The 25,832-nt window shown below is 46.4% G+C and overlaps 1 protein-coding gene across 1 annotated transcript in view; it reads left to right on the top strand.

Moving 5' to 3' along the window:
- Positions 1–1,107: 1,107 nt before the first annotated feature.
- LOC119395743 (dedicator of cytokinesis protein 3-like) overlaps positions 1,108–25,832 on the top strand; it is a 94,377-nt gene continuing 69,652 nt past the window's right edge. Inside the window, exons 1-10 of the mRNA XM_037662745.2 lie at positions 1,108–1,258; positions 5,097–5,183; positions 6,814–6,854; positions 7,529–7,584; positions 13,784–13,880; positions 15,440–15,834; positions 18,630–18,702; positions 20,311–20,368; positions 21,542–21,674; positions 24,521–24,606. Coding sequence (XP_037518673.2) covers positions 1,186–1,258; positions 5,097–5,183; positions 6,814–6,854; positions 7,529–7,584; positions 13,784–13,880; positions 15,440–15,834; positions 18,630–18,702; positions 20,311–20,368; positions 21,542–21,674; positions 24,521–24,606 — 1,099 coding nt within the window. The 5' untranslated portion in view covers positions 1,108–1,185. The remainder of the gene's footprint in view (positions 1,259–5,096; positions 5,184–6,813; positions 6,855–7,528; positions 7,585–13,783; positions 13,881–15,439; positions 15,835–18,629; positions 18,703–20,310; positions 20,369–21,541; positions 21,675–24,520; positions 24,607–25,832) is intronic.

Below are 25,832 nucleotides of genomic sequence, written 5' to 3'. Positions count from 1 at the left end.
GGGGGGGGGGACTCCTTGATCCGACATTGGGTCTGGGCAGATAAGGGGGGTCGAGTGTCATTTTGTGCTCTGTATCCCACGGGGAAAAATTTTTCGGGGGGGGGGGGGGCACATGGGCCCGGTGTGCTCCACCTGGCTACGCCACTGTTTTCACGTATGCAATATCCGCTGCATGCAGTCCTTTGTTAGTTTTAGACTGATGTAGTTATTTAGCCGTTTGTTTTTTGCTTCCATACTTATTTGGCATACATTGTCATATTTCGTCTATATGTCCATATATATTTAAGTGTTATTGCTTCATACGTAGTAAGCAAATAAACTTACGAGCATTGATAGCAGTTGGTTATGCAAGAATTTCGGTAACTAAAAGCTTCTTTCATCATATATATCATGAATCATAAAAGCTGACCCCCCCTCCTCAGAAAAAACCTGAATCCACCTCTATGCAAATGCAGAAATGCGCGAGAAATGGTGTTTGAAAAAACACAAAAGAGAACAATTTATGCCTACACTTTCACTAAGCCATAGCTGTTTATCCAAACAATGTAATTATAAATCCCTCGGATTATTTTGGCCTGTACCAACTCAATGCCTTTCAGGATCGAACACAAAGTCGTACTTTAAGTTTGTGTATTGCAGCTTCGTTTGGTCTCATTTTAATGCCACTTTGAGACAACAACTTTATTGAAATTTAAATGCACATATTGCACCTTTTTTTTTTTTTTCCAGTTTCAGCTAAGCAGAAAGTCATGTTGAAAATGAAAACTATGAAGAATACGCTGCAAATATTATGCTTTTCATGTGTAAATTTTTATCTTTTCATAATTCAGGATAATTTCATGTTGTAGGCATTTGCGATGTGATCGTAATTAGAATTCTCGCAAAAGAAATCGCGGATTTGTCAAACGCACAAGCGAAACCGAAACTGAAGCACTAAAAAAAAAAGAAGTGAGAAGCTTTATAAGAAAATGATGTGAACGTCGGCGCAACCTCGAGCAGTAAAGCTAGCAAAAAAATAAAGTAAATGCGAAAGGGTATATTTTTTCATTTTTAATTTAGCCATTTCATGTTAGTGAGCGCAGCGCCGCTGCTTTAGCGCACGGGAGCGCGTGACCGCTCGTTCGTTGCCATGGCGACTGACATGGCGGAGGCGTTTCTTGCCGCAGCGGCCACACGAAGCAGCGCATGAAGCTGCCGCCAGCAACCTCGATGCCCGAACAGTGGGAACCGACGAAGAGCAGCAGCAAATACGGCGTCGGTGAGTGCAACTGCGAAGCTCACGCTGACCGATGCCAGCTAGCAGGGAGCGCGATAGGTGACGCCGAAGACTGCCGTGTTTGGCTTGGCGAGGAGGCCACCTGTTGACGCATGAAGTTTCGGTTGGCGTAACTTGATGCGACCCGTGTTCGGGAACAGGTGGCAGTGCCTCTTGTGAGCTTCAGTGCGTGCACTTAGCACCCGCAGACATGTTGAAAGCTCGGACCAGAGAATCTGCAGCACCTTTCGGGCCCTGTCACCGGTCTTTTAGTCCGTTTCTACGCGGTTGTGTGCGTGTGTGTGTCCGCACGCAACGCGAAGTGGGGTCGCGGATACCCATTGACAACACGGTAGGCCTGTTCATCCGTGTCGGGTGCTCGATTCTTCCTTAACGGACGCTGCACACAGCTATAAACGATAGTCTCTAGTGGTCTACGTTTACTGCGTTGTGCGGCACGTGCTGGGGACGAAAGTTGTGGGAAAAGTAGCTGTGCACTGGAGCTACGATGTCGGCCCAAAAGTTCCAAAAAAGATAATCAACAAAGACCAGAAATGACACGTGATTGCCGCGGGTCTATTTTGAAGCTGAGCTTCCGTCTGCCCTGTATGTTGTCATCAACACCTTCAGGCATTACTTACGCAATCGCTGCTTTATGAATCATTATTTATTTGCTGCGTTTTGAGCGTTCATTTTTGTTGTCACTCGTTTAACCGTAATGCTTGCTTCCAGAGTCTCGTGTTTACTGCTCAAAATGCGTGCGAAGCCTGAGCTGTGTGACGCTTATACTTTCCATTGAACATTAATAAATTGTAATTAAAACTGGCGTATGCGACGCGCAACACAGCAAGCACATCGATAAAGGCAAGGAAAGATAAAAACGACCCCGTTTGTAGCTTCCTACTTATCAGTATTGACACACACACACACACACATTCCAATAGAAGGAACGGGAATGCTGAAGCATGCAGTACAGCTGATCAACTTTGGTTTGAATAGTCTCGTAGACTAGTATGTATGCTGTGGAAGGGTATCTGACTTTCATGGTTAGGACTTGATACGTGAAGTGCACTGGGCACGTATGCATGAAATGGTTAGAAGAACCAGGGTTAGGGCCAGTTTGTTGTTCATAGTGTAAACTTTATTGCGCTTACAGTAGACGAAAGCTATGTAGAAGGAAGGACACAGGACAGCACAAGCACGGACTATCAACTGTTTATTTTCACAGAATCATGACAAAATATATATACACACAAGGAAAGGGGCGGAGACAACAGAACAAAAAATTACACTCACACATGCGCAAGATACACATCAAGAGAGGAGCTGTGCTCTCTTGAGCTAGCCTCTCTTCCTTCAGGGCAAGGAAACAGATAGACCGCGAGACACATGGGCACCGGATTGAGGATAGCTCCTCTCTTGATGTGTATCTTGCGCATGTGTGAGTGTTTAATTTTTTTGTTCTGTTGTCTCCGCCCCTTTCCTTGTGTGTATACATTTTGTCATGATTCTGTAAAAATAAACAGTTGATAGTCCGCGCTTGTCTTGTCCTGTGTCCTTCCTTCTACGTAGCTTTCGTCTACTGTCAGCGCGATAAAGTTTACACTATGAAATGGTTGTAAGCTTGCTGCTGTTGCGAATTTGTGCCTGACCACTGCAATTCGGGACTTTGACCACTTGAAATTGCATCATGAACCGAGGGAGACACATGTATTGGCAATTTGTGGTGGCTCTCCTCCTGTGTTTCCTTCTTCAGGCCTTGTCCAGTGATTCATTTAATTTCTGCACCTGTGTCAATATCTCTTCCCCCACTTTCTTTCTCTTATGCCATATGGCAGCGCAAACCAGGTAAAGTGACAAAAAAAAAAAATATTCTCATAATTCCAAGTGTAAATTAAGCTCCCATGAGGAGGCAAACAAGAATATCGGCAGAATACCTGCTTGCTACTGGTGAGATGTTCCTTCAAGCAGATGAAAAACTGAAACGCTGCACCTCAATGTCAAGCGCGTAGGGCAGCTCTGAGCATTTAAACAAGACTTTCTGACCACATCACCGCCATGTCTTGACATTGAACACTTAAAACATTTGCTGAACATTTTTCCATGCATCTAGGAAGCAAGAAAGAAAATTATAGAGAATATAATAAAAACATGTCAAAAATGCAATTGCTATGGCTGGGACTCCCACAGTATGTGCTGAAAATGCAGCATGCCAGAGTGCGGATGTTGCTGTAGCCGGCAGTTTCCTATGGTCAACCAATAGGCGAGAATGCAGCAGTGTGTTTGTAAACACTGAAGGCTTCTATATGTGATACGATCAGTTGATAGGATTCTTGCATGACAACATTGGCTATCACTTTGAGTGCTAAATGTAGCCCCCATATGTAAATACTGTAGTACAGCCAGCTCGGCAGCTCATTGATCGATTATTGCAGGCAAGCCATGTAGATTCAGCTCCCACCTTAGCACAGTCATTCCTTGCTTGCTTTCATATCCTTTCACCCTGTAATTTTTCATTCATTTGAGTTAGTACTTATGAACATAGCAAGCCATTAAAGGCTCATACAGGAGTGGACACCTAAGCAGTACTGACATAGCATCTTATTTTACAGGAGTTACATGAAGTTCAGAACAAAAAAGGAGTGGTTTACAACAGGCACACTATTGTAAAACATCTCAATTGAAAAAACAATGCTTTCTTTGGCTTTATTACATCTGGCCTTCACATTATTGCAGAAGGTTTGTCATTTAATAGCACATGGATCACTATCAAATGACTTAAAATGACTTGCTGTAGGGCCTAATTGAATACTTGACTTAGTCAACACGAAACTATAGACGCAACATAAAAAAAAAATATAGGAGGATGTAAACGCTTGTCTCTTGTCCATCGCTTTTCTTTTGTTCTGTCAATTCTTTGTGCCTGTCTGACAGTAATTAACCTCTTACAGTGTGAACTTTTTGTCTAGAGAAAGACACTCAAACTTCAGTTAGAAATGCTTCTGTGTAAGCAACAGCATTGAAAATCACTCACGCCATTTCGCTACCGCTGGTGAGATTTGTAGACTAGATTGAAAAAAAAAAATGAAATGGGGCTGTATTTATGTAATAAACACTCTATTTACGATTGCATGTTTTTGCACTAAACAAGCTCTGGTAGGTGAACCAGCATCTCATTTTATGACAGTCTGCGAAGCATTCTGTAACGCTGAGATGATTTCAATTTATGTGAATGGTTATAGCTGTGCGAGTTTTTTGAAGTGTTCACACTCCTTGGCAAAACTATGCACAAAACGTTATTTCCTCAACTCTGAAATGGTAACACACTGACAGTTAATTGCCAAATGACTGTACATGAAGTGTCAATTAGGATTTACCTCTGCTGAGTGTCACGTTTGGATTTAGTATGCTGCAAAATCACAGAAACAACACACTTCTTGGCTTGCTCCATTCCTGGCTCATGTGCTGCCGGTGCATAGGGCAAAGAGGTGTTCAAAAGGTAGACACCGCTGTTCAAACTGTTAATGCAAGGCCAAAAGACCCCCTAGGTTTTCTTGTAGAGGCCAGTTGCTGGTTTCAGTGCTTGAGAATGAAGCTGGAGACACATGTTTGTTGTTTAAACACAGGGCTAGGTTTGAGCTCTATCAATCGGCATTTCTTGGGTGCATGTCGCTTAGGTGACTACACTTGGGAACAGTGTGCCACTACTTTGCCCATTTTTTCTTGGTGTCTTCTGGATTAATCTTGTGCTGCATCAAACTGAGCCACTCTGTATGCATAACTGTGTGGCTAGCTTGGTACTAGTCCGTGAAACTGGACTGCCTTTTTCTTGTATACGCAGTGGTAGTTCCGTTTGCTGGTGACACCACAAAGCATGGCCTGCCACTCTCACTCGGTCAGCCAGTGCACATCTGGGAGCAATGTGGCGGTGAGTGTTGCGCCTAAGCATTGGATAATGCTTTTCAGGCCTTTATAAGTAGTGTTCAAAACACAATGGCCCTGGCATGTTTCTGACATGTTTCTGGCCCTGACATAGCTTCTGGAGGCTCGAGTACAGGAAAGCATTGACTTCCGAGATTGGCATTTGCTACTCTCGCAGAAGCTGTGCCTTGGAACCAATGTGGATTCCTCATAATAATGTTTCAGCAAAGTGTATCCGTGGCCACCTGTGGTTATTACTGCAACCTGCAGTACATTATGAAATGCTGTCTCTCCATGTTAAATGGATATAAGGGTGTGCTCAAATTGTGGCTGGCCTTTAGGCTACTCTAAGTTGACAGCTGTGCAATCAAGTTTGTGTAATGGAACACATCTGGAATTGTCTAGAAGAAGTAGAGTGTGCTACACTGGTTGAGGGAGACAGTGGGCATGCCCAAGCAGGTAGGGGAGGGCAGGTAGAAGGTGAGGTGTGAATATCCTCCTCTAGTCAACATGGCCGAGAGTGGGTAAGCTCTTGCGCTGCACGGAAGTCGTCGTGAAGGGTGACATGTGCACCTAACAGCAAAAGTTTGCGGGACGTGAAATGCTCAAGAAAGGTATAGTATTCTCGCTTTGTCTGAGAACGTAACATCAGAATAAATGTTGGAGCCGTAGTTGCTATTGCAGCCTATGCAGTCACAAGTTAGGTCAGAAGTGATATGCATGAATAAAGCAGGAATTCACACTTATTGTGGCGCCATCGTCTTGTAAACTTTTGCTGTTGGCTGTACACCATACCTTGCAAGTATTCTGTGTCTCCACATACCTAATGTTGCAGCCTGTGTTATCCCAAAGAACAGAGACACAAGGCGATGTCTTAGCTTACATTGGCTTGTGTTGTAGTACATCACGCCAGCGTTACAAGAACTAAATAGTTTTTGTAACGCCAGTGTCGATGACAACCAACACATATGTGTTGGTTGGCATGTATTATGCTGGCTTCCCAAGACATTACATTGAAGTGAATTACAGAAGTATTTGTCATTAAGGTTTATGACATATTTTCTAAGGTGTGTTCCAAACCTGATTGTTAGGCCTCATAACATCAGTTCAGCACATAATGTTTTTCCTCTTTTTTTGAGTTCAACTTATTAGTATTGAAATCATTCAGTGCAATATGTTTATGCTGAACGCATTCATTTTGCATGTTACATTAGTTTTTTTTATCTGTTTTACTTTCTCTTATGTGAAGTGAAACTATGTATGCTTTTTATTAACTTACTTATTTCATTACCTACATTTGCCCCAATGCATTACAGTAGGGTAGGGGTGGAGAACTCAAGATACAGAGAAATGTGCTGAGATACAAAGATGATGCAGTCCAAAAGGGAGTGCATAACTAGCAAAACAGCTGGAAAGTAACAAGTAGAGGCACTATAGTTGAAGAAGAAAAAATATTGTGTAGTAGCTCATGATGCAAAAAACATCAAGCATAGAAAGGAAATACTAGAAACTCTCAACACAAAAGTAACACTGTAGGCCCAGTAAATGCCTCTAGTTGGGAAGGATGAGGTACTGAAGGTCCATCATCATTTCTTCCTCTTGTCATGCAAATGTAATTGGAGTAATTCCTCTTGCAGGCTGGTACAGGGGCCACCGCATTGGTGACAAGGTACAGAAGGTAAGTTTATCAACAGCACCCATTGGCCCTTTGGTTTATGCCAGCTTTGCTGTCTCATTTGCAGTGCCTTCGGATGAGCATGCTTGTAATTTCCCTTTGTGTGGCCTTGTTTTGAAAAAGAAGCATCCTCAATGGTATTTTGCTTTACATTTAGAAGCTTTCCTACAGGTGGGACGTACATGGGGGAGCCCTTGTGTGTTGTTTGTTTAGCGAAGAAAATATGCATGAAATCCTCAACAAAAACAAGTGGCTTGTGTCGACCTGTGTGCGTGGTATTTAAATATTGTCAGGACAGAAGGGCAAGTTAAAGGTGACCACACGAGGCAAGAAAAAACAATTCAGCTGTCTGCTGTTCATGGAATAGTACTCTGCACTTAGGTAAGACCTTCTGCCTTGGATCACAGAAAGTTCATTCTCTAAAGCGTTCTTTATTTGAGCAGTAAAACATTCTTTCATATTAGTATAGCTTATAGTGAAAGATGTCATCAATAATGACACGGAAACATGAGAGAAATTGCATTGCATACAAACTTGAAAGCTGCATTCAAGTCTCATGGTCCATCTCTCACTGCAGTCTGATACTGCCATTTGTTTTCAAACAAGATGGGCACATTACGTTACACATCTTTCTTCTGTATTCGAATAGCAAGCTCTTCAATTGTTCTTCTCTGCAGGGAATCTTCCCGGCATCCCACATAGCCCTCAAAGCCTGCCATGTCACTAACCAAGGGTGAGTGTTTGGCAAACTTTATTTGTAAGGTTTCTGCGACAACCATGTAGCTGTTTTTATTTTATCCTTGAAGGCCTACAGGCATTACATGAAAACAACTGTCGATGTGTAATGTTTCAGAATGTGACACATAAATACTCTGAGGACGCTTGAGCTTCGCCTTGAAGAGTAGAATGCGAGAGCGTAATTGGGCCCCGCATGCATTGCCTTCAACCGTGCGGCAAGGAAAGGAATGTTTGTGTGCATAACATTGGCCATTTCAAACTGTCCTCGAATGCCTACTGTAAGAACAGATGCGAAGTGCCCACTATGCCATAATTCTTCCTTTTCTTCCTTTTGCAAATTGGCACAGCTGAATGCTTTGTAATGGTTGGGCTGCTTGAAACCACCCACTCGTTGCGCACTTCACATGTTTTGACGCCTGGTGCGATTCTACAATAGGTGGATAGCAAAACGGCGTGTCGTCTGCTGCAGCACTTCCGGTTCACGGAACCTTCAAGGCTCAGCTCTTTGCTGCTTCAAGTTGTGTGCGGTTCAGTGTAATCGGAGAGGAGGCAAGATAACTGGTAACAATTGCGTCGCAGAAAGTACGTGTTTTCTCCCCGATTACACTGAACGGTATAGGGGTTCTCCTTTTGCTTTGTGCAACAAGCATGAACACAACAAGCCGCGCGTGCGAACCTGTCCCTCGTTTGGATCACACCGCGCACTAGAGGAGTGTAGTTACTCGCTACTAGTGCTACGCAGCAGCCCTAACAGTCAGAGCTGTGACCCCCTATCCCGCGGTTCGCATTGAGTTGCGACCACGGCGGGTTTCAGGCCAGTGGGGACAGAGACAAGTCTTTCAACTGAAGGTGTTTATTCACCTCAGATGCCAATTGCAACAATAGAATATAGCACATCAATTTAACGCCTCAGAGGCGGAGTGTTCCGCACTACTGGGGGAAACAACAACAAAATAGCAAGCACACGTCGAGGGAATGATAAAGGCTCATCTCACCTCGCGTGGCTGCTTTTGCACTCCGGTCCGGGGCGGTAGTTCGCACTCCATGGCCGGAGCGCTGCAGGGGTTGATGGCGGCGGTGGTGCTCACGGCTTGGGTCCGATGTGGTCAGTCACACCGCCCAAGACCGAAGACACGGGGCCCCCAAGAAAGCGGCGCGCTTTCCCGGGGTCTGGAGAGGAATCTCTCCAGAAAAGGGCAAGGAGGGAAAACGGGGCATCTCGACTTCGGCCAGGGAGCAGGGCGCGAAAGGCTGCGGGAGTGGCACAATGCCCTCTCCCACGCAACCCCTCTCGCCACTGCGCGTACAAACGTAGCGCGAAGCCGAGGTGCCGCCGCGTTGAAGACACTGAGTTGCGTGTGCAACCCCACATCCCCCCCTCCTTAATTAAACCCTTTAGCCAAAAAGAGAGGACCGCCATCACCAGGGGCTTTCTAAGAGGGGGGCTAGCGACTCCACCAGAAACACGGCGACGTCCGTGTCGATGAGGGAGCCGCACGGAGACGCAGATCACAGCACCATTATCGCTGAGTGATGGCACTGGGGAGACATGACAGCCGATGGGGGCGCGACAGGAAACGAGGCAGCTCGGACCGTGCACGCTTTTGCTTGCCTCTGGCGTCGATCGCTGGCTCGGACTTCGCGGGCCGTTCCTTTGAAAGGGGGGGCACCTGGCTTTGGGCTCGATTCTGGTGGCCGTCCCGATGTTAGATCTTCGCTTGTGGTGGAATGGTTCTTTCTTTTCCTTTTTGAAGATGATTTCTCCGTGTCGCGCGCCTCCGCTGCTATGGGACTATCGGCACGCAAAGCAGCAAAGAAGGCGCCGACCCATCCTCAACTGCTCGCCACTTGTTGCTCAGCAGGGGTCCGCTCTGCTCCTGCGGCCTCGTCCTCGTTTGGAGTCGAAATTCTCCCGACGCTTGCGTCTGGCCGGCTGCAACCCCCGTTCTGCGCAGCGGGATACCACGCTCGTACCGCGGGTGCACTCCGTAGTTCGGTCGCCGGGTCTGCAGCTCTTCGCCGGGCTGTGCAGTGGTTCCGCGAATTCTTCTCTGGGTCCACCGAGGCCATTCGGGACCGGAAGCTGTTTTGCTGTTTTTCTTTCGCCTGGAACTTGGCTGTTGCTGCAGGCTTTGGTGTCGCCGCTCTCTGCTGTAAGACGCTTGCGTTGACGGCTTGATGAAGTGCCAGGATATGGGGCATCTGCTGGCGAAAACGGTCGTTTCGGCTTGGCTGTTGTTGAAATGCTGCCGATGGGTGATCTGCGACTCGAACAATAAGTTAGCCCCTCTCTTACTCTCCGAAAAAGCAAGCGCGTGCTCGCTCTCGAAGGATGCATGCTAGATATCAGAGGAGCGTTCCGTCCGATATCACGCACAATAAAGCCCCTACGAACCGGACAGAGTTAGTTCTGCCGAGATCGCAAGTTCTAACGTCGCACTGAGCTCGTATGTCGAGCCGTGCCTTCGGATGCCACTGCCTGCGGGCGCGGGGAAGCGTTTCCCTCGGGCCACTCGTTCCCTCTGTGATAGTAGGGTTTGAGATCACAGACATGCACCGGTCCGCCGATCGGTCTTAGCGTTAAGTCCGCCAGCTTGTACACGAGAGAAGAGACAGTCTCTCCTACCCAGTATACGGTCCTATCCACTGCGGTGCCAGAGAAGCTGAGAATTTCTTGCTGGCATCGCTTAGGACATGATTGCGCTTCAACACCAGGTCGCCCACTTTTTACTGACGTCCTGATGAGAGCGGTCATACTGCGCTTTCTGCTCCGCACGAGCAGTGCTCAGGTTCCATCGCGCTTTGCACAAAGCCTTCGTCACCTTCGCGCGCAGCCCAGCTGCATAATCAGCGCGTGCCGAGTAAGCAACCAGTGCCATGCTGCATTCCTGTAGAGTATGTTCTACGGCATTAGGCAGCTCCCTTCAAAGATTGAGGGTGGCGGCGGTAAAGCCAGTCGAGCGTGTTCACAGTAGCCCTGAGAGCAATTGTGCGTCCCCGCAATTTCAACGAGCATGTGCTTGATGTTGCGGTTGCCACATTCAATGAGATTTGCCTGGGCACATTACGTGGTCAATGCCGAAGGCTACGCAGGAGTGCACGACGATTTCGACAGATAATCAGGACGAATTGTCCGTTATCAACTGCTTTGGATATTCGAATCACGTGAACACCTCGATGAGCTTAGGCACGAGTGTGCGTGCCAACGTGCGGGAAATCACCGCTTTGAAGGACTCATGTGTATCCTTCTCCGCGGGGATTTATCTTAGCAAGGAGTGGTCAGTTCTCAGCGGGCAGGGATCGAAAGTAGGAGGAAACGCGCTCGCAGCGTTACTAGCTGCTTCAGAGCGCCGCGCACTAACAGCAATACCAGCTGCGTCAACGTGCGCCGCGGCCGCGCCGCCGGGCTCCCGGAGCCCATCAAAGACTTACAAAAGTATTTACAAAAGATATCCTGCCACTGTGCCTCTGACAACTCCCTTCGGCTAAGCAAGCTTCCCACTAAACTGACGCAGTCATAGTGGTTAGCGTTCTCGTCCTGCGAAGGTGGGTCGTCCGCCCTTCGTTTCGGACCGTCGCCGTCGAGCATTGTAGCAGTTACTCTGCTCTCAGGCTGAGTTTCAAATTATCAGAATGAGTAGTAATGTTACCCCTCCTGATAACATTGAGCGTCGCAGCAGTTACGTCGCTCTCAGGCTCGGCGTCGGGCAAGGTGAGTTGAGTAGTAATGTTACTCTTTTCACAGACAACGAGCGTACGCGTAAGTGCGTCCGCTACACGCTGTTCGTTCTCCCTCTGCAGCGAACAGTAAGTCGTATCGCTGCAGGAGGGGTGCCCATCGCGCCAGCCAGCCGCTCATACCCCTGCTCTGTGCTACTTCTGCTTCCTTTGGCTAAAGTTCGCCGCAGGAATCGAAGGGTGCAGTAGCCGTTACCGCATCTTCGAACTGTTGCTTATTGGCAGCATCCGTGACAGCAATTGCAACGGCTGTAAGTCAGCCCTGTCTGCTGCCATGGTTGTTCGTGTAGTGGCAGTCACTCACACAAACTGACTCGCTTTGTCGTACCACTGGCCCCACGTTGGGCGCCAAATATAGGGGTTCTCCTTTTGCTTTGTGCAACAAGCATGAACACAGCAAGCCGTGCGTGCGAACCTGTCCCTCGTTTGGATCACACCGCGCACTAGAGGAGTGTAGTTACTCGCTACTAGTGCTACGCAGCAGCCCTAACAGTCAGAGCTGTGACCCCCTATCCCGCGGTTCGCATTGAGTTGCGACCACGGCGGGTTTCAGGCCAGTGGGGACAGAGACAAGTCTTTCAACTGAAGGTGTTTATTCACCTCAGATGCCAATTGCAACAATAGAATATAGCACATCAATTTAACGCCTCAGAGGCGGAGTGTTCCGCACTACTGGGGGAAACAACAACAAAATAGCAAGCACACGTCGAGGGAATGATAAAGGCTCATCTCACCTCGCGTGGCTGCTTTTGCACTCCGGTCCGGGGCGGTAGTTCGCACTCCATGGCCGGAGCGCTGCAGGGGTTGATGGCGGCGGTGGTGCTCACGGCTTGGGTCCGATGTGGTCAGTCACACCGCCCAAGACCGAAGACACGGGGCCCCCAAGAAAGCGGCGCGCTTTCCCGGGGTCTGGAGAGGAGTCTCTCCAGAAAAGGGCAAGGAGGGAAAACGGGGCATCTCGACTTCGTCAGGGAGCAGGGCGCGAAAGGCTGCGGGAGCGGCACAATGCCCTCTCCCACGCAACCCCTCTCGCCACTGCGCGTACAAACGTAGCGCGAAGCCGAGGTGCCGCCGCGTTGAAGACACTGAGTTGCGTGTGCAACCCCACAACGGCACACACCTTGAAACAGCGAAGAGCTGGGCATCGAACCGGAAGACGTCATTTTGCTATCCACCTATTCTGCCATGCAATGTTACAAGCGTTAAGGAGGCTCCTCCCACTACTTCACATTCTTATAGTGTTTTTGTATGAGGCAGTTAGAAGCACTGGCGTGGCTCTGTGGTGGAACACCTGCTTGTCACACAGAAGGCCTGGGTTCGAATCTCACTCGGACCGAAGATTTTTTATTTCAGAAGGGAGAACGGGTTTGGGCGTGTTGGTTGTTCATCGTTCTTCAGCAACCATAGCGCAGTAAAGAACATGGGACAAGAAAGAGACCAGGACAAGCGCTCACTATCAACAAAAGGTTTTATTGCAGAAACAGAGCATATATGAAGCACCTTTTGAAGCTGCAATAATGAAATGAAAGAAGGGGATAGACACGTGTCTATGCCAAGAATTCATGCTTTTTCACAGATAAAAGGACAGACGGAATACTGACACATCTGTTACCTGCCCTGGCTATCTCTGAGGCCTCTACGATTTCTCTGGTCGTTTTGTCACGGTGCCGATACAGAACAACTGTCTGATGCTCCGTTTGCTCTGTTTCTGCAATAAAAACATTTGTTGATAGTGAGCGCTCGTCCTCGTCACTTCCTTGTCCCGTGTTCTTTGTTGCGCTATGGTTGCTGAAGAACGATTTTTTATTATTTATTTCTTTGCATCTACCTCGAATTTTCGCTTACAGACAACGCTGATTTTTCTCTCACAACTCACAACGACGCCACCACCGACACCGAAATTTCTGCGAAACGGGCTCTTTAATGCTATTGCGTTATAAAGAGTCAGTTGTGATCTAGCGAAAAACGTGGGATAGCTTCATTTGCACTGCCTTTAATTGCTTCTAATTACCTTTGGTAACTGTGATAGCCAACAGTTAGCCAGTATTACCAAACAGTGTTGGTATTCCATGAGCAAACATGTATGGCTTCGCACAAACTCTCACGGGATTTTGCATTAATTTGCCCCTCCTTATGCTTAGACATAAATAATAATGTAAAAGGGCCATGACCCTGGGTGGATAAACAGTGCGGTGTTGGTGATTGTCATGAACAAAAGTTTGCGGTTACACTGAAAGCTCGTTATAACAGTCACATTTGACGCGAAAATAACTTCACTATATCTGGAAATTCATTATAAGCGTACAATCGAACCACTGTAACTATTAACAAGGGTGTTCTTCATTTACTTCGTTATATCTGTTTTCGTTATAACGAGGTTTGAGTATATACTAGTAAGGTGCTATATGTGACAAATTTTTGGAAGTCCATAATGTGTTACTGGATGCCACTTGCAGTCCATACGAGACGGTGGAGCCAGCGGAAGGAGCCACAGCACGTGAAGTGGCCAGTGTGCTGCGTGAATGGCACCCACTCTGGAAGAAGCTTTACTTGGTGAGAGATAGAAAAAACAAATATGCTTACTCCTAACTGTTGGGCTCTCCAAAATGGCTGAGACATACGACCCTATGCATCGAAACACAGCGCCGCACTCACTAAAAAGGATTTGTCTGAAAAAACGAAAAGCGGTATGTTTAGCGTTCCTCATGAGAATGCGATGACAAAACAGCCTCTTGGCAAAGATCACAAGACATTGGAACACCCAGCTTAAATCCTTCCACACTTAAAGAATGGAAGGCAGGTGCGTCGGTATGTCATCTGTCGTATTTATGGGAATCAAATTTCGTTATTGGTTGAGCACACGTACCATCCACTTCTAAGCATCTGTTCTTTTCGAATCCTGACTTTTTGTTCGCTATGTTGTTGCTCTTATGAAACACTTTTACACATACTTTTCCCATCAAAGAGAACCTTCAGTACAGAGTCAGTTGTTCATTGTGTTTTTCTTGCACATAATGTATCTGTGCTGTTGCACTGCACCAGCTCAAACCGTACCAACATGTGAGACTTATTAGTGCACAAACTCGATGGCAAACTTGCATGTGGTCACAAGTTAACTTGGGTGCTGTGTCACAAGCATATTAACTAGGGCTTTTGGTGCAATTCATGCAGTATTCACTGCAGCTGTGGGAAGCACTAGCTTGCTGAAGAAGTTCCTCGGTACTGAAACTCCTCACCCAAGGTTAATAAGCTCACAGCAGACTAAATGCGAATGATCAGCTGTATGGTGGTATGTGTGAACTGGGCATACTTACACAAGCTGCTCTACAAACAGATTTTGAATGCATTTCTAGTTGTATTGCAATCAAAATGATCTATCTTATTTAGGATTGCAAGTACTGTATGGTATGTAGTTTGCTTGCCATAATTAGTTCTTTTTTCTTTGGTATCCATTGTATTTTTAAAAGATTTTCTTGTGTCTTTTAGGATACTTCATTGCTGTCATCATGTAGGTCACTGGTGATGTACCCTGACAGTTTTTCACTGTACACTGTGAAAAGAGCTACCTAAAATATCGTCAAGTTGAGACGTGCAATTGCAAGTTTCTACTGATAGTGTCATTTAATGAACAGTTCAAAGAACAAAAAATTCTCCCAAGAAAGAGCCCTTCAAGGATCCTTGCGAAATGAAGCCAGCATACTTCCTTTTCTGTGTCTCCATTGAAGGCACCTGTTTCCGTTGTGTACGTGAGGTCAAATAGATTATCAGCACTTCTGGTTAACTATAGCTGTAGTGTAGCAGTGTTTGTGGGAATTTAGTCATATGTTTGGGCCTCTGACACTCATTAGTTACGATTTTTCTGATCAGCATGTCTTTTGACAGTGTAGGTTAACTGCATCTATATAGATCAAAGCCATTTAGTTTTGCGTAACTTTGTTTTCAGAAGTGGCACTTTTCGAGTACCTCCAGTTACTGTTGCCTATTGCTCGTAGCCTGCGTGCCACTCTACCGACGTCCGAGAAGTTGGTCATCTCAGTGATCGTCGTGAGTCTTCGTGAATGTCTTTGCGAACAGCAGGGCTGTTTACTATTGTGGTGCTGTGCATAACGCAGGAGCGGGACGTGGAACGGTTCACGGCTCTGCGACAGGCCATGTCCGACCTGGTCGAGTGGCGGAGGCAGCTGCTGTCGGCTGCGCTGACCCAGGACCAGGAGCGGTCCTTGTGCCTAAGGGCGGCAGCACGCATTGACTGGGGCAACCGACTCCTGGGCCTGTCCCTGGTGCCCCGAACCGAGGGAGGTGCCGTGGCCGATCCCGATCGGCTGGGGCCCGTCGAGCTGTATCGGGTGCACGTGTCGAGCGCCGCGGCGGAAGCGGAGTTGCGACCACTGCAACAGCAGCCGACTCACGCGGGTCCACACCTGCGACTGTCTTTGCGCCACGCGAGCGCTAGCAGCCTGGAACTCCATTTCGCTCTGTACGATGCCCAAGCAGGACAGTTCTTCAGGTAGGCAGATCATGGTTCATATGTCGTTGTAAACTGCCGCAATCGACGTGTCCCTTTGACTCAGTGACTGTCATGTTCTCTGGCTAAGCACCAGGCCACAGATTTGGTTCCAAGCTGCTGTGGCTTTATTTTGACTGGGGCAGATTGCAAGAATGGTCCAAGGTATTTGTTGTCATAAACTCGAAATCATCCAAATTAATGCATAGACCTCATATTATGGGACTTCTCAAAGGCACTGAATCACATTGAAGCATTAAATAAATTAAATTAATGAATCGATCATTCAATCATTGAAATCCTTATTTTTCTGGTTATAGTTTTAACAGTGGAACTGTTTAAGCTTTTCGTTGTGCCAGGTAGTGCAACGAAATTATCATCATCAAATTATCATCATGATGAACCAGAAAACGCTCGCTTTGTCCTCTTTTTCATCTTCTGCTTCGCTCCTACAACACATGCATCCATTTGTCCACCGTGGAATGCAATAACCCTGATGGGGGGCGAGTCTGTTAGGGAAAGGATAAAACAGCACTTACACGACGAAAACAGGGAAGGAACGACAAACAATGCTGTGTACACAGTGCATCGTGTGTCGTTCCTTCCCTGTCCTCATCGCATAAGCACTGTTTTTCCCTTTTGTATCTAACACCAACTGGCCCAATATCGTTAACTTCTGACAGTCTGTTACATGACTAAACATTATGTAACATCACCTAGCAACTAGTCACGGGACTAAATCACGTAACAACTAGTCACGCGACTAAAAATCACATAACATCACATAAGATCTAGTCATGTGAGTAAAAATCACGTAACATCATATAACAACTAGTCACGGGACTAAAATTACTGTAACATGTAACTAGTCACATTACTAAAAGTCACGTACCACGGAACTAGTCACATGACTAAAATCACGTAACATCACATAACAGGTGGTCACGTGACATGTTCCCTCCAAAAACCATGTAACAGTGTCACGTGACTAAAATCACGAAACAGCATGTTACATCTAGTCATTTGAATAAAATCACACAACTACTAGTCACGTGACTAAAAGCACATAACATCACGTAGCACCTAGTCACGTGATATGTTCGCGTCAAAACCACGTAACAGCTAGTATAATGTGGCATGTTACCACCAGAGCCTCATAACATGTGCGTAGTGTGGGGAACTGACCGAAACCAGAGAATAGCCAAGCCTAGCCATACTCAGTACTTCTAGCAAAAACTTAGCAGCTAGGTTGAACACTAGCTCCACCGCTATTGGTTCCAGCATTGCGCCACTAGTGCAAGCTGTGCACATTTTTTTTCTGTGGTGTGTGAGCACCGTTTAACTTCAGTGATACAATGCAGCAATTTTTTATTTACCTGTTGCAGTAGCTCTTGATAACGTTTCATTTCCTGCAACATGCACAAGCTCTTTGTTGTTGTGCTGCTTTATTAACATACTCATGCATTGCATATGTCCACAAAAGCACTGCAATAAAGTGAAAGAAGCAAGATCGCGCTGGTACGTAGTTCCTTCATTCCATATACCTTTCCTTGCAAGAATGTTTCTGGCAGTGATGAGCAAAATTGCACACACACTGGTCACGGCAGAAGGGACTTGCTTCAAGAGTGGTCGTTACGTTAATAGTACAGTAGAACCCCGCTGATACGTTTTTGAAGGGACCGTAGGAAATAAACGTAAGAGACGGGAAACGTAAGAGCCGAAAAACAGGAAAAACGGCAAAATATTTAGTGGTACAGAATTTTATTTCAATTCTTACGAGCAGCACGAAAATTGGCGCGCTCAGCCGCGATCTAGTCGATGGATAGAAACGCGGAGCTTAGGACGGCCTCATCCACAGAAATGTAATCAACGTATGTGATTTTTTTAACACCAACAGCTGTAGGCATGAAAGAACTAAGCACACGCAATCACGACCGGCGCGGCGAGTCCGACCGCGAACCGCACGCACGACCACGCGAGCTCCAACCAGCTCGAACTCCTCCCGTTCTCCGACAAATAACGATGATGATGAGTCTACGCCAACGCGATGGCAGAAGTGAATGCCAATCTCGAAGGCCTTGCTTTCGCAAGCAATTACGTCATACACGCCATGTTTGTGCAATACAAATCTCAGAGGCTATGCTTTTGTCAATAGTAAATGCCAATCTCGAAGGCCTTGCTTTCGCGAGCAGTTACGTCATAGACGCCATCTTTGCAATTTGAATCTCGAAGGCCATGCTTTTGTTTGCATCAATTGAAAGATTCTGTTGCTTGCGCCTCTCATGCGGCTAATATTACGGTCAAACGAGGCCAAACTGCGTGAAAATGCACCATGGCCGCTCTCTTTGGTAGTCACTCGGTCGGCTCCGAGCGCACTTCGCGACGTATCATACGGGAACGGTCCGACAGTTACGACGTAACAGCGGGGTTCCCAATACATTGTATCCTATGGGAGCTATGCCGGGACCGGCGGAAAACGACGTAACAGCCGGGAAAACGCAGCAGTGAGGAACGTAACAGCGGGGTTCTACTGTATTAATGTTTGGTGCTGCACTCAGAGATAAGTTCAAATGGAAAGTGGCCCATCGGTCTGTGAAGAGCAACTTGACATGTGAAGCTGGTTTAGGCATTAGGCAGGCTTGACTGTGGGGAGAGGTGGGGAGACAGTCAAACATAAGTTTCACTTAGATACAGTTATGTTTGATGGTTTGGAGGATACCTTTAACAGTATATTCAGAAATGCTGGGCCTGCGATGTGAAGGACGCCACAGCAGTGCAGGTTTTCTCCTCTCTCACAGTGAAAACTTTCTGGTGAAGAGTACCAAGTGTGGCCAGTCGAGCTTCCTGGCCAGCCATGCAGCTGTATTCATGGTAAGCCAACCTTGATCTTTAGAAAAACAGAGAGCTGAGCTAGTTGGTTAGTATTCATTCTAAAACGACAGGGCGTGCAAACACGGACACAAGAAAGAAGTCGGGACACCACAAACGCCGACTAACAACTGAAGAGACGCACAACGGCGGAAAAGAAAGAAGGCACGGAAACTTATCTGCGCATGCCCATGCAATAGGCGAACCTATCAATCCGGCACGCGTGGGGGTCTGCGTGGAAGATAACTGTTAAGGCATTTGATTTCATCTTTATGCAAGTTAATCGACGGTTGGCTCACGCATGCGCTACCACTATTCTCGATATGCCATGCTTCAATCATCAGGCGCGTTTCTTCATTTCTATGCCGGTACAACACTGCGCATTCATCGAATTTTGGCGTGCACTTACAATCTCGACAATGTAAAGATAAATTAGAAGGTGAGCCTCCTGTTAGCGATCTCTTATGTTCCAACAATCTCTGGTTAATGCATCTGCCCGTCTGTCCTACGTAGAAGCGGCCGCAGCTGAAAGGGACCTTGTACACCACACTCGTACGGCAATCAGTGAATTTGTTGGTGTGTTTTACGAAACAATTATCGGTCCGCTTCTTGTCTTTTACTCGCTCATTCTTCCTCTGCACAGCGGCACAAATCTTATCTAGCTTATTGGCAGCCGTGAAAACAACATTAACGCCGTATCTACTTCCTACTTTCTTTAGCCTGTGAGATGCAACGAATGTACGGTATACCTACGACATGTTTCTTCCTATCGCTTTCTGCAACCATGCCCGGACTTAAAAACGTTCAGCGACCGTGGCCACTGCATCACGAGGATACCCTACATCTAAAAGATGCGTAACCTGTGCGTTAAAGCTAGCTCTCATTTTGTGCTCACACGACTTGGTGAGGGCTGGCTTAAAGCAAGACATGGTGATATAGTGTCTTACAACCTTCGAGTGCTATGATGAAAAATTTAACAGCGGTTTTGAAGATCTAGGAGAATATTGCCAGCACACGTGGTTCTTCTGAAACGTTAAGGAAATGTCTAGAAAATGTATTCCATTAATCTGAGGCACCTCTTTAGTAAAGTTCAGCCCTCCTCCATTTAATTCAAATTTTTCGCTCACTGAGGTTACCACGGTTTCAAAGTGCTCACCACTACAAAAAATCTGGTAATCATCCACATAACGAAAAACCTTAATAACTGAAATGTGTTGGTAAAGAAGAAAGATAGAAGAAAATAAGATATTGTAGACAGTTTAATAATTAGTTTAATAAAGTGAGATTGAATTAAGACGATGTTATGACAGTGGATAGCCAACGTAGCCACTAGTAAGCTAACACTAGCCACTTCTAGTAGTATGAAGGCAAATATAGTTAATCATTGAAAATTTGGACAGGCCTTTTTGGTCTAAAATTACGCCGATATGGCACGAAGTGAAGACTGGAAATGATGGTACATGCATTACTTCGCCTTAATTGTAGCGTTTTAGTCCATGAGCCCTGTACAATAATAAAAAAAAATGTTGAATATTGCTGGTCACTCTAGGTGCATCACTCTGTGCTAGGTGTATTAATTGAAGACACGATGTTTTCACTGTTCTTGCACAGGATGTCTACCGGCCAGAAGGGCAGCAACTCCATCTGGTCGTGCGTGTCATCCGGACAGGTTGTTTACTCTTTGCTCCCTTCTTTTTTTTACAGTTTCTTGCATTTTTGTTGTTTCATGTGTTCGTATAAACTCAGTGAAAAGGACTGCAATTGTTAATGGGACAGAAATAATTTATTTACTTATTGATTTACAGTAAAACCTCATTGCTGGTACAAAACGTTCGACAATATGAATTCGTACTGTTCCCCAACCACCGTAATGTTACTTCTGTTTTTTGACGTTAACCGAGTGATACCTGGGAAAACTTGCAATATATATCGTGCATAGTGTTTGTAGAAGAGCGTGTGATTGGTGGGAAAATGTCAGACGCGCCATCTGTCGTGCTGCAATGAAACCTGCATTTTCCTCTTGCCCAGCCATGATGCTGTTGCTTTGCCCGCACGTTCTGTCGCAACCTGACAGCTTCCCCTGAGGTGCCTAAATGCACATGCCATACATAGCCACCTTAGAGAAACCGAGAGTGCCTTTCCTCAAATACACCTTTCTCCACTGCCATGGCAAAGTGGTTCATGAAGCAACTAGAATCATGTGATGCCAAAAGACAGGTTGCCACACAACCGATGCAATGTTCTCAGGCCGGGCACCCAGCTTTTTCATCTGAACTGGCTCTCTGCACAACTGTGCACGTAGGCCACCCATGCACCCCCGTCTTGGACGTAATCTGTAGCAGGGTCAAAGGCTGGGCAAGATGGCTGGTTGCATGCTTTGTACATTCTTCCCATGCGCCTAGTGTTGGAGGTTGCTTTATTGGAACATTTGGAGGTACGTCAGGTATGGTCAGGTATGGTTGGTCAAGCTCATTCGCGACTTCATGTTGCCTTGTGCCTGGAGTAGCCAGTATACGTAGTCTGCAAACACTTTGAAATTTTTTCACCCACAAATAAGGTCACTGTTTCTTTGTTTCCTAAGTTTTGATTATATGAATTTAAGGTGATACGGACACTATATGGCCCTACAAAAGTCATATCACTGAGGTTCTCGTGTAGCTTGTAAGTTTCTTGTTAAAGGTTGCTCAACCAACAGTTCATTAAGCCATACGATGTAGCCCCTTTTGTTTTGGTTATTTTTCTTTCACTGGTAGGCTCCCTACACTGTAACTTACAAGAAGTTTTGTTGGTTAAATAGCTACATTATTCGGAAAACATTGAATCTGAGCATCTGATGTTGCAGGTCGACTGCTGGGTGACAAGGGATCTGGCGACCACGAGAGCTACCGGCGGCCATTAGCCTGCGGTGTCATTGATCTGACAACCTTGCCATGGGATGTGGGTGGCGAGACAGAGCACGCCGTTCGACTAGTCACGTGAGAGCCTTCTTTCAAATGAAGCTAGTTCTCAGGAAGTTTGTCCTGAGGTGAATGGTTTGTGTGCATAAACGCCTAACAGGGACGTGTGCGTGTGATCATGGACAGTGTAGTTGTGCACTTTGGTGAGAGGTGGCAGCAGTGTTCCCGAACTGGCACCACCTGATGGCATGGCCATTCTGGTGCAAGAAGAACCTTCTGCCTTGACTTTTACTTATGATCGACAATGTACGAAGTTGTCTTTGTGTGCCTGATGTGCCCTACAGATTTCTAGGTCTGGTCTCTGAGCACCCCTTGTCTATCCATAGACTGCCTCATTGTACAGAATTGGCAGTGGCTTTAAGAGCTAGGCTAAAGGTGCTGCTAGATACCTATTGGTAGAGTAGGCACTGGCATGCTCTGTTCATATGTCCAACCATTATAAGACGCAACTGCTTCAATAGGGGTGTGTGTGCCCATTCTGGGGATGTTCTCACCTAAACACGTGCCTTATGATGTCAGATGTGAAATTGCTGCCATGTTAGCAGCCTGGATCCCATTTTTCAGGGTTCTGTTGTGTTCACAAGGTCTGATGGAATTTGAATGATGCAGGCTCATTTTCCTGGACATTTCATGCCTAAAGAAAGCCTACTGTTGGGCCTGGTGGCTGCACCCACTGAAGTAGCCAGTAGATAATCAATCGGCAGCATTGATCTGAACCCATGCCCTCCTGCAACCTTGGTAGACATTCAACCATGTAATGTGATGAAATGAAGAAATTTCAAGCTTTAGGCTGAGGTCCCCTTGTTTAAATCAGACCGCTTATAACGTAAGTTGCCGGAGTCGCGAATATCCGCACTATAAGCGATACCGCACTATAACCAAAACAACATTTTTGAAAGGTTGCACGTGTACAAAACATGACCAACAGGCAGGCGTGCGATTCCGACTATCGCGGCATGCGACTGGGGCGTAAGTTTGCATCTGCTCACATTTGAAAATGTTGAACTGTTAGCGTACGCGGACCTGCGGTGCCGACATAATGAACGCGGAAAAAATGCGCCGTCACGGGAAGTCGCCGCGGTAACACACTGCGCGTCCGCGATGTCGAAAACGGTGGCGACCACAAACCACCACTCGCGTGTTTCACACGCACGCCCGCGTTTTCGTAAAAGATTAAGTCACCCCTTCTAAATGCAACAATTGCAAAATGTTTCATTGACTCGGCACCAAACCGCAACTTCTGTAGTCCGCGGCCGCCGACATGGCAGCTAGCGCTCGTTAGGCCTAGCGTGCGCGTTGCAACTTGGCATGCAACCGCGAGAAGCTTGCCCTAGGCAACACGGAGATCGGGAGTAGAAGAGATCGCACTCGCGAGCTAAACCGAGGGCATCACGCGTGAAACGAAGTTTCGGTTCGCGATCGGGAAAACAGCCGCAGCAACTATCCTGAAAAAGTCTTTCAAGCTTGTCCTGAAAAAGTCTTTCAAGCTTGTAAGTCCGCCTGTTGGTGGCAAAGGCGAAAGCTCAATCGTGTCTCAAAGCATTGTTACTTGCGGGGGAATCGAGGTTGCACGCGCGATATCTGCGCTCTACGACGATGCAACGACGAAGCGCGCATGTCAAGCGGCCGAAGGGGGCAAAGGCTTCTCCGTCGGCCGCGCAACCGCTCCCCCTCCTCACACCACGCACCTGCGCCGGGCTGCTGTTCCCCACAGCCAACCCTTTTTTTTCTCCCCCCGCTCCTTGTTCGTTTGTTCCGCGTCCCCTCCTCCTTTGTAATGCCGTCGCCGCTCTCTCCCCCGCCGGCGCATCTCCGCTGAGAAGCACGCTCGCACCCTCGCATCTCTGAGAATGTTCCGGCAGCCGCATTATAACCGGTCTTTCATCTCGGGGGTCTGCACAATAAGTGGTATGCGTATACATGGAGTTCTATGGGAGAGTAAACGGGAGTCAGAAAAAACCGCATTATAGCCGGTACTGCACTGTAAGCGGTTACGTTATAAGTGGTCTGAGCTGTAACTGGATATCCTTTGAAGAGGCCTTCATTCTACAATGGATTCAAATTAGGCTGATGGTGGTGGTAATAGCGGTGGTAAAAATGTTTAGTTTCGTTGACATGGGTAGACTGATGTAACCATCCCGGGGCATACGGGGTTCTATGGAGGTTGTGTTATTAAAATGTAGGTCAGCAGCTCTACCTCTTTTCAGCAGTCCAGAAGAGCCCAAGACGCTTTTTCTGTCTTCTGGCTAGCAGTTCGGCCTTATTCATTGCTGGAAATTTGCTGGAAGTGGCAACGTGGGATGCTTCCGAATGCTTTATTATCACTTTCTCAAGAGCCCTGGGCTGTCCTACATGAGGTGAAAAGTGTCAGCTTGGATCCATTGCTGCACCTTAAATGGGAATCCGTAATGGCGTGCGATGCAGTTGCACTGGAGCTTTTCCTTTTCTGGAAGAGTGCTAATCCGCCTGGCGCCATGGCCATGACTGTTCTCACTCTGCACAGGAAAATTCTGACTGCGCGTCTGTATCTGTATCACTGAAGAATGGTGTCATTTTCTTCCGGCTGCAGGTTTTTTAAGTGCAGCCTTGTGCTATGCTTTGGCCTTTCTGGTCATGGTCATATTTTTTTGTTATAGGGCGCTATACGTGACAAGTTCGTAGGCAGTGCTGATGCACAATTTTTTGTGGTTAGGGCTTTGCACGAGGGAATCGGTAGATGATATTAGATATATGTCTGACATCATGACAGAATGGAGTTTGTAAATAAGAAGCTGCTACAGTACCGTGCAGGCAAGAATACCGATACTGCCGGGGAACTGAAACAACTGCCGTTGCTACAGCACAGCCCTGTATGTTGTGTGCAGATGCAATGAGGCAGACTTCCACCAGCTGCACGAATTGATTGTCCGCAAGATGGGCCACAAGATGGCGCCCCTGCAGCCCAGTCTGGGTGAGTGCACGGGAGAATTTGTGTTGTGATGCCAGGAGTAGCTTTAAATGGTGTGTAGGGATGGGCGAATAGTGGTTTTGAGGTTCGAAGCGAATCCGAAGCGAATAGTGATTTGGTCGAATAATTTCGAATAGAATAGTTCGAATAGCATTTACCGCATATTATAAAGAAAAATTAGCATTTTTGTCAAGACCCTTGCACAATGTTTTTAAGGATTGGAACTAGGTATGAGTGAATGTCACTTTTTTGGTTTGAAATGAAGTAGAAGCAGCCTTGAATATTATCAAGATTTGAATAGCAGTAGGGTGCAAGTTATAAGTGGTGCAATACAATTTAAAAATTACTATACTTAGCACATATACGCCCATATAACATGCTTTTAAACTTAAAAAAAATATGTACATTTAACCTTGAAGTGTGGCTTCGCGGCAGTGCAGATTCCCCCCTGGATGGGTTGTTTTACGGCACAGCAACCAGACGCTGCAGTGAAACCACCTTTACAGGTGGTTATGTGCAGTCAAATGTATACATATATTCGTTCATTTCGAATACTTCGAAATTTCAAATAATCTGAATTCGTATCGAAGCGAATTCGAATACTGTAATATTCATTCGAATATTCGAAACGCCTGAATATTCGCCCATTCTTAATGGTGTGCCACAAAAACCTCAGAAAGCCAATCTTGAAATGCTTCAAAGCCTTCTACTGGGGCTCTTTAAATGAGTGCGTGCAGACCGAGCCCTGTATGCACAAACCAACCTTAGTCTCATGTCTTGTTTTCCTGATAACTTTTGTGCCTTTAATGCACATTAAGAGCATGCAGGTGGTAAGCAGGACAAGAGATAACTAACCTTATTGTAATGAAGTGGAAGGGAGAGCAGAAATCAATTTGTTATAATTGTCGTTTGTTATACAGGGTCTATTATAAAAGTAATGCACATTTTCTGGAAAAAAAATAGATTTATTGATCAGACCTGTACAAATGGTTGAAATTCTTCGAAATACTCTACCCCTGCATCATTACACTTGCGGAGAGGTGTGTGCCACGCCTTGAAGGCACCCTGAATGTTCTCGACAGGAATGTCTTTCAGGAACATTGTAACATGCTTTTGGATGTTTTCCACAGTCTCTTAATGCTTTCCTTCCAGCTCTCTCTTCAGTCAGGGAAACAAAATAAAAGTCGCACGGAGCCAAGTCAGGACTGTAAGGGGGATGGGGGGCTACC

Source organism: Rhipicephalus sanguineus, chromosome 6 (assembly GCF_013339695.2).
Source record: "Rhipicephalus sanguineus isolate Rsan-2018 chromosome 6, BIME_Rsan_1.4, whole genome shotgun sequence".
In the NCBI taxonomy this organism is placed as follows: domain Eukaryota; kingdom Metazoa; phylum Arthropoda; class Arachnida; order Ixodida; family Ixodidae; genus Rhipicephalus; species Rhipicephalus sanguineus.
The sequence above is the reverse complement of the archived record's forward strand: the minus strand, read 5'-3'. Positions and strand labels throughout refer to the sequence as shown.